The sequence below is a fragment of the Alosa sapidissima genome, chromosome 13, assembly GCF_018492685.1.
Source record: "Alosa sapidissima isolate fAloSap1 chromosome 13, fAloSap1.pri, whole genome shotgun sequence".
NCBI classification, from domain to species: domain Eukaryota; kingdom Metazoa; phylum Chordata; class Actinopteri; order Clupeiformes; family Clupeidae; genus Alosa; species Alosa sapidissima.
In genome coordinates, this window is record NC_055969.1 from 15,905,455 (window position 1) to 15,913,904 (window position 8,450).

Genomic DNA, 8,450 nt, shown 5'->3' on the forward strand with positions numbered 1-8,450 from the left:
TAAAGAAAATAATCTGTGGATGTTCCTCATTCAATTTATCTTGTATTTGGACTTCCATGTCTATGTCTTAATCATAGTGACTTGGCAAACTATCCTCTGGTTTTAGAATTGTAGACATAGGCCTAGTCAGGCCAGTCTATTCTCTTTTCTGAACACCAAAAACATCAACAGAATGAATTACGTCAACACTTTATTGTAGTGTGTTTTATGATTTCTTATTATTTTTATATTTTATTCTTTACTTTTTAAACTATTCTTTGACTATTGCCCTTCTATGCTTTTATTAGCTATTCCTGTTTGGTTTTGTTTATGTAAAGCACATTGAATGACCTCTGTGTATGAAATGCGCTATAAATAGAGTTGACTTGACTATTGATTACACTTTCAGATCTGTTTTATAGAATAGTGGTTCAACAAACTCAACAAACTCAAGCAGCTTAACGAACCCCTAACATGGGGCAACTTGAACCACAAGGCCACTTTTTTGGGGGCCCCAATCAGGCACTCTGCTAAGGTTTCAATTAATGACACACAACCAGACATGCTAAACTACCATTTTTATTCCTGTCTCATATTTCATTGCCGTCAACTTAAGTAGAGGAAGTTAATTTTGTTGTGCTTGAACTTGTTCAAATTGTGGACTCGCATGCAACAAGAGAGCATAAAACTGATGGACATTTGGCATCTAACTGATAAATATTTTCAATGTAAGAGCTGTCAAAGAAATCTAGACTGAAAAGTGATGGAATTTGTACGGTTGACAGTGTGGTCAACTGTAACAGACCATTCACATTATCTTATCTCAGCAGTCAGTGGCGAGAAATGAGACAATACTGTTTTCAGACACTAGGGGCATTGTGGACATTTTCTCTTTCTTGTACTCAACAACGATCAGTGAAAGTAAACGATTAAAACCATTAAGGTCCAGTTAAAGAAGCTGGTTTATTTTAGTAGCTTGTTCCTGACATTTTCATTCAAATAGTTCATGTTAATAGCTTGGAGAGAAATGAAATCTAACTTGAGATACCATCTTGTGTAATACTAAGGATTTACAGGTGTTTATTTAGTCTGTGTTATATCAAACCATTATGCATATTCTATAATGACTGTGTATGATGATCTACTTCCTCCCATTATACAGAGAGAAATGAATTAACCTAACATTTTAAGTTTGACTTTATCAGACAACCGTTGTGAGTTGATATTGGTTAGTAATGAACAGTGGAGGAAAGGGAAAAAACATTGCTATTCAGTTGAAATTATTTATTCAAGGAAAGTACAAACATATTTACAATATATACATTGTTTACAATAAATCAAATGCAATGTTCAACACAAGTAAAGTGACCATTTCAATACTTTTAGTATGTTTTATAACTGCTTTTAGGTTGTGTTAATTAGTGATTTATTTTTTATGAGAACTTTGTCCTGAGATGCCAGGGTATCGACACTGCGTTATGGATACGAGTTTTAAAACTCTTTGTAATTTGCCATAATAAAAGAATGCCTAAATAAGTAGCTACCATATAAAACTGGACTCGGCTGATTGTGCTTAAGTTATCCTGTGCGTTCTGATTCAATGTTCTATTAGAATTTTTATAAACAGTGCTAAAACTGTACATTTTTTTAGGAAATCCAGGATCAACAACACTCACTGAAAGACATATATCTTCTCTCCGAGTCTCTCTCTCAACTCTCCTGTGATCCTGGTCATTTTAAAAACAGTAGCATACTGATTATGATGTACCCACTTTATATGAAGTGATTGAGGTTATTCGTGAGGCAGTCTATGGAGAGAGCTCAGCGCCATCAGCGCCTCTCTCTCACCCCTGATACAGTCTGTGTCTATGTGGCTGACTCCAGCCCACATTGTGAGTGCTGCCTCCTTGCGTGTTCCTCTCTGTGAGCGGTAAAGTGCAGTGTTGTTTTGCATGACGACTTGTCTGGGAGAAGAAGAGGAAAACAGAAAAACAAAACGAAAAACACCATCCATGTGTCTATCAGAGCACCATGGTAGGGATGTGGTGGTGGATGAGGGACACGGCAGGGTGGGGCATGGGAGGCGGTGGCGCCATCTGCTGGGTTGGATGAGAAGGATGCGGAGGAGGAGGAGGGGGTGGTGGAGAGGAGCCCTGGTGGCTGGCCTCGGCCCCCGGCCGGTGCCGGGCGCTCTTCTGGTGGGCACGGAGGCCGGCCAGCTGCGAGTAGGCGCTCTGGCACACCTCACACTTGTAGGGTCGCTCGCCGGTGTGCAGGCGCACGTGGTTGCGCAGCGTGGACGACTGGCTGAAGCGGCGGTTGCAGAAGCGGCAGGCGAAGGGCTTGTCCAGCGTGTGGATGCGCATGTGCGAGCGCAGGTTGCTGCGCGAGTTAAAGCCCCGATGGCAGATGACGCAGCGCATACGGCTCGTTGAGGCGGATACAGGCACCGAGGAGGAGGAGGAGGAAGAGGAGCCGTCGCTGTGATGTGAATCCTCTGTTTTAGAAGAGAGAGGAAGAGATAGAGGTGTTATAGGCTTGGGCTTGGTGGAGAAACCAAGTACTAAGGACACACGCATTCACAAGTAGTCTACTGCACATGCAAATGTTTCGTATGCTGCAACCAGTTGAACAAAACCCTATTCTTCAGACTCTCTAACCTGGAGACAGCTCTTCAAAGTGCTGTGGGCGACAGGGCAGAACGACCCCCCCCCCCCCCCTCCCCAGCCACGTAACACTCATTGTCTCCCCAAAGAGGTTCTCCCAAAAATCCATTGAAACCATTTTATTCACCACTTGTCATAATTAAACCCTCAGCACTTTCCTCCATCTATAGAGGTGTTCCACATTTTGGCTTTTAAAGCAACACTAAAGCACTTTTCCTCTGTTGCACGCATGCGATTGGTTTATCTAGCACCGGCTTTGCGAATAACGATGTCCACAGACACGGTAGAGTATGTTGCATGATTTAATGAAAGTATGATGTATTGCGACATCAGAAGCAAGTCAAATTTGTAGTTTCTTATGTCTCATTCCATCGAACTACAGATCCGCTACCCGATCTGGCAAACTTACATAGTGTGGTTATAGCCGATAGAGGGCCGCAAAGCGAATGCAGAACTGCCGTTCACCCTGTTACGAGTTCATGAACCACTGAAACGATTTTGGAAACATTATATTAAGGTATGTTAGTGTTGCTTTAACTAACTGTTGCTCTATGCACCTATGTCATGTATCATAAACTACACCTCCATCAAACTTCTTTATATGATCCCCCTTTTTTTGCCCCTTTCTGAATGGTTTAGGTGATATGGATCAGTGATCCGTACCAAAGACCACTAAGCTCAGTCAATGGGCCCAATTGTGAAGGCACAGACAAGATATAGATCTTGAGCTCATCAGGGGTCTGAGTGCAGTAAGACACATCCGACAGCTTTACAGAGGTAATGAGCGCCTTGGCTAATAACACCTATTGTCCTTATAATTACACTGACAATGATCAGCACCAGTCATGCACACAGACACGCTCTCTCTGGTTCTCTCTTTCTCTCTCTCTCTCTCTCTCTCTCAAAGTCTTTTACATAGACTTACAAACACACACACACACACACACACACACACACACACACACACACACACACACACAGTCATTATATGTAATATCTTTTCAGTGACTCACCATTTCGACTTTTTTTCTGCTGTTCATCTTCTGTGTTGGGAACTCCAGGTATGCCAAGAAATGTATTGTGTGAATTTCCATACCAGACAAGAAGCTCTTGGTCTGGGGGGATAGTCTGTGTGAAAAAAACAACAGGCAACATATTATTTAACAGATCTGACTGGACTGACTGTAAGCCAAAAGCATTCAATGCCATTTCAACCAAGAACTATCATTCAGGCTCTTAGATGCCCTGCTTTTGGAACAGTGAATGGTTCGATTTAGTTAGATTTATTCATCCCTGAAGCCAGTAAATGTACTGGGTATTCTGGCACAGAAACAATCATGAAGCTACAGTTCAAGGGTTTGGCAGCATGTAGCCCTCAGCCAGACTGAAGCTTTTGGCTTGCCGGCAGCATTGCCCAGAAGAATCCCACCCTGTGTATTCGTTTCCAGGTTGAAGTTAAAATTAGCGTGTCTCACCTCTAAAGCCTTGTAGTAAATGCTGCTGCCAATCTGCACCACCTCCAGATTCTGCTCCTGCTCGTTGCGAGCGCACTTGATATAGGTCATCCAGCTACGGTGGTCTTCCTGACTGGCGTCGATGAAGTAGCGCACCGTCCCATCTTCGTTAAAAACCTGGGGGATGAGCACCAACAGAAACACGTTAAGAATGCTTTCGGACACACACAAAGTGTGAATGCAAAAAAAGAATACAAACTATAAAGTAACAGTTGCACGATACTTATAACATTCATGTGCTTAAAGTTATAAAAATAGTAGCTCTAAACGAGTAATGCTGCCCTTCAATGCTGAAGTAGATCTGCTTGAAAATCACCCCTAACGAGGTGCACGTAAATGAAGAGAGCCTCACCTCCCACATCAAATTATTGTTCTTCAGTAAATCCACGTGCTCAGGAGAGGTGACTCTTCCCGTGAAGGGGCCCATTTCGGTGCCGGCTTTGATCCAAGTCTTGGAGAAAATCCCGAGGCCCTCCCCAGGGATGGAGCTTTGCGCGATGATGACCTCACTGGGTAAGACCAGACTCGACAGCTTCTGCACCTCTGCAGAGAACAAAAAGAGTTACATATTAATGAGCTGCACAGTTAAGGTCCTGTTTACTAAGCATTTTACATTTCATTTATCGAACACATTCTCAGTGTAATTTGGGTCAATTTAGATAAAGTATGTCTGCTGTCTTTATAGATTAGGCTACACCATTTGGTATAAAATTAAATAAAAAGCTTCTTGAAAATAACTATTGCCCTATATTCTCACGACATGAATTTTTATATATTTTTTCTTATCTGGTGTTCTGCCATAATCTTTATTTTACAACAAATCATCCCAATTATATTTCAGTCACGAAATATTACCTCTTTGCCGCTATCTAATTCGATTAAATAGCTGAAAAGGACTACATTGTTTAAAACTAAAAGACCACAGAAAGCATTTTCAACCTCATTTGAAAGCGTGAAAAGAACAATCTGGGATTTCTTTAATGTCAAAATCTCCACCAAAAAGACTGGCCGAACCGAGGTTAAATGGTCCCGTATTACCCGAGGTCCAGCAATTTGTCATGCTTCTGAATGATATTCATTAAACGCAACTGGAAAGAAACGGCTAATTCCAAATTCATTATCCTTTTAAGAACTTTGTAGCAATAAATTTGCGCTGAAAGAAACTAGGACTTGTTTAAAAGACCCAGGAATTTCTCAAACAAAAAAATGGAAAGGCGATTAGATGGTTGACATGTTGTGAATGGTAATAGAATTAGCCTTCATGGCGCATTACCGCAGGAACAGCGATCTATTAAAGCGAAAGAAAGAGAAAAGCGCCGGAGCCCCATAGCTGCCAACAGAGGAAAAGAGACTGTCCGGAGATTGATGAATGCGGGATAAAACCCGGGACATCTTAAAGAAAGGAAACCTTTCTCTCTCCTCAGTTTAAGTGGAAACTTTCTCAGGTCAAGCACAAAGTTAACCAAATGAATTTAATACCCTTCTTCTTTCAGTCACCAACAGTTACACGCCTAACAAGCTTCTAAATGCAAGGTCTCAAAGCACGAAATGGGTTAATGCGCTAAATGGGTGCAAAGAAAGGAGACAAAGTGGGAAAATGCTGGAGAACAGTAATGCGAAAGTCACGGGGACCTTGGGAAGAAATCTCGAACAGTGGGAGAGTATAAATTCTCACTTTTTCGGTTCATTCTTTTTGACAGAGGGCCCCGCTGATGATAAGACCCCACGGAGGTTTTTTTTCAGAATATAAATATAAGGGCCATTTTTACGCTCTTTTAGTCAATTATTGTAAGGGACTGGGTCATACTTCTTTAACTGGAGTGATAATACAAGGTGAACTTAAGTAAAACAGGGCAGTCACAACAATTTGGACTCAATAATAATCATTTCCCATGAAAGTGAAAAATGATTGACATGGAAAGATATTTGTGTGACAAATAGGGCGTCATGTCATTGTTATTTTAACATTTCATCACGTGCAAATAAACGTCCGGTATTTCCATACCATAACCATACCAATTTTACGCAATTCACTCTTCACGGTAGGCTATGGCTTGCTCTCAAAATCTCAATATTTATTTGCAGTATGTTCATTAGCCTACATCTATACGCAAATATAAGCTCTTTTCAAAATATGCTCGAGTTAGATTTAAAACACATTAAGCATTTAATTTCCAAAAGTGCACGGCAACTTACCACCGGTGAAGGACTGTGCGAGGACCTCGGCGGTGAAGGCAGTTTTGGGACTGATGCTGTTGGTCTTCTCCTCGAAAAGGTGCTCCCCCAGAACGTTTCTCCAGCGGCCATAGAGGAAACTATGCAGAATGTCCGAGGTGATGATTTCAGACAAGGAACGACTCTGAGATTTGTATCCGGATTTCAGCATTAGAGCTTCTGCTGGCAATACTGAACCCATGGCATCGAAAAGTCACTTCAGTGGGAATAGTTTTGCAAAAAGAAAACAGTGACCGATACCTTTGCGCTTAAAAGGGGGACAACTCTGTGACAGTCTTATTCCTGTGAGTAGGACGCGCGGGTCGAAAATGCACCTCTTCCAGCAGTCAAGGTTCTCTTATATGTGGCCGGCGTGACCCTGTTCTAATTAGTTATTAATGGCACTCCCCTATGCTATAGAAAACGTCTTCGCGTATGGGCCACCCCCTCTGAGAACGAAAGTGAGATGCAAACACACTCAGTCTGAGTGTGTGTGTGTGTGTGTGTGAGAGAGAGAGAGAGAGAGAGAGAGAGAGGAGGGAGCCAGGATGAAGTGTGAGAGAGAGGAGAAGGGGGTAGTCTCTCCGCATGAGTGGTTGCTCACTCTCCTGCGCTGTTGCACAAAGTAACCTAAACAGTGTCCATACATCTTGCAAGCCACCTGAGGATAGCTTATCCTAAAAGTAATAAATGCAATATGTCTCAAACTATTAAACATCAGGTTTAATTTTAACTTTAAAATATCTCAAAATCAGACTTGTTCAAAACACGTAAGGTTGACTCTTATTTGAAGTAATATTTTGACAATTACAAAGTCGCAATGACTGTAAATATAACCTATTGTTTGTTGGGAGTCGTAAACAAAATCGATAGTTTATAAGCCTAAAAACAACATAATCAAAGTTGCCTTTATTTTTTACGTTCAAACTCCAATAGCAGAAACACGTGGTTATTGTTAAGCTATTTTCTATTTTCATTTTCATATCGTTCCATTATTGTATTTGTGCACAAACCTAACAAAAGTGCCCTCTTTTTCCACAATGAGTGGTGAGAGCGGCGTTTCTAAGATTTCTTCCCATATTTAGCATGAGATTGTGCAAGTCTTGGTGATTACGGGAGAATAAAAGCGAAAAGACCGTGTTGTCTGTTTCATTGTCCCTCATGCACACACACAAATCTGCCTTGACGAGATCCGTCCTCTTTTCCCCTTGTAGTGAGCACTTTAATATTCATAGATGTTCATATGAAGCCCTCAGATTGTGACAGCGTTTATACTATGTGTATACGGCCTTTCTCTCAATAGCCGGCTCCTCTATTTTTCTGGTTTGATGGACTGCAAGTAAAGGAGCACTTTCCTCTCTCTGCATCGGCAAGGACATCTTTATTCTATCCCGGATTCGCGGGTCCACCATTCACGTCGGCTTGGAATGATGTCAGGCGAGTGAAAAGTGGTGCAAATCAATCTTTCATGGTATTTTGAGGACAATTTGACATCCATGCACCCCTCTTTTCTTAAAAAAAAAACAAGGGGATGGGTCCGAATATGAGGAGAACTTGGGGTCTGACGAGCATGGACGCGCAATCGAATTGGATAGAAGGAAGACGCAGAGCGTCAATAGCAAGCGGGTCGCTAAGAACCCAGTGACGAGGGAAAATTAAGGTGAGTGACAGGGCAAGAAAAAAGATTACGCTTCAACAGCTGCATTTTATAGGGGTGTGTCCCCCTCATTCATTTGTCTTTCACCAAATGATTTTCACCCCTCTTCAAAGGGGTTCATTCTCATCGCCTCTGCATTGATATTTGGCATATAAAAGTTTATTTGAAACGTTCTAAACATGTGAACTATGCGCTTGAGAAGGTCAACCTTTTATGCTTCAGCAAAGAGTTGAGTAAATTATGAATTTAAATGATTGATTAATTTAGCTTATTTCCCCATATAAAAAGGAAACTCAAAATATTATACATTATTTGCATTGATGATGCCACACATGTCAATGTCAGACATAATTCCGTAGCATTACGTTGTTCAATCAGAACATTCCGGTGCTTTTTTAAATCTCACTTTTCGGATAAAAC

At 41.4% G+C, this 8,450-nt stretch overlaps 1 protein-coding gene across 1 annotated transcript; it reads right to left on the bottom strand.

The window, feature by feature from the left end:
• Window positions 1-1,310: 1,310 nt before the first annotated feature.
• On the bottom strand, window positions 1,311-6,673 carry LOC121680370 (PR domain zinc finger protein 12-like). The gene is made up of 5 exons (XM_042059729.1): window positions 6,356-6,673; window positions 4,512-4,702; window positions 4,121-4,276; window positions 3,659-3,773; window positions 1,311-2,476 (listed from the first exon to the last, which is right to left on the bottom strand). Exons 1-5 carry the CDS (start codon window positions 6,573-6,575, stop codon window positions 2,001-2,003), a joined length of 1,158 nt encoding a protein of 385 aa, XP_041915663.1. The 5' UTR covers window positions 6,576-6,673; the 3' UTR covers window positions 1,311-2,000.
• Window positions 6,674-8,450: the final 1,777 nt, after the last annotated feature.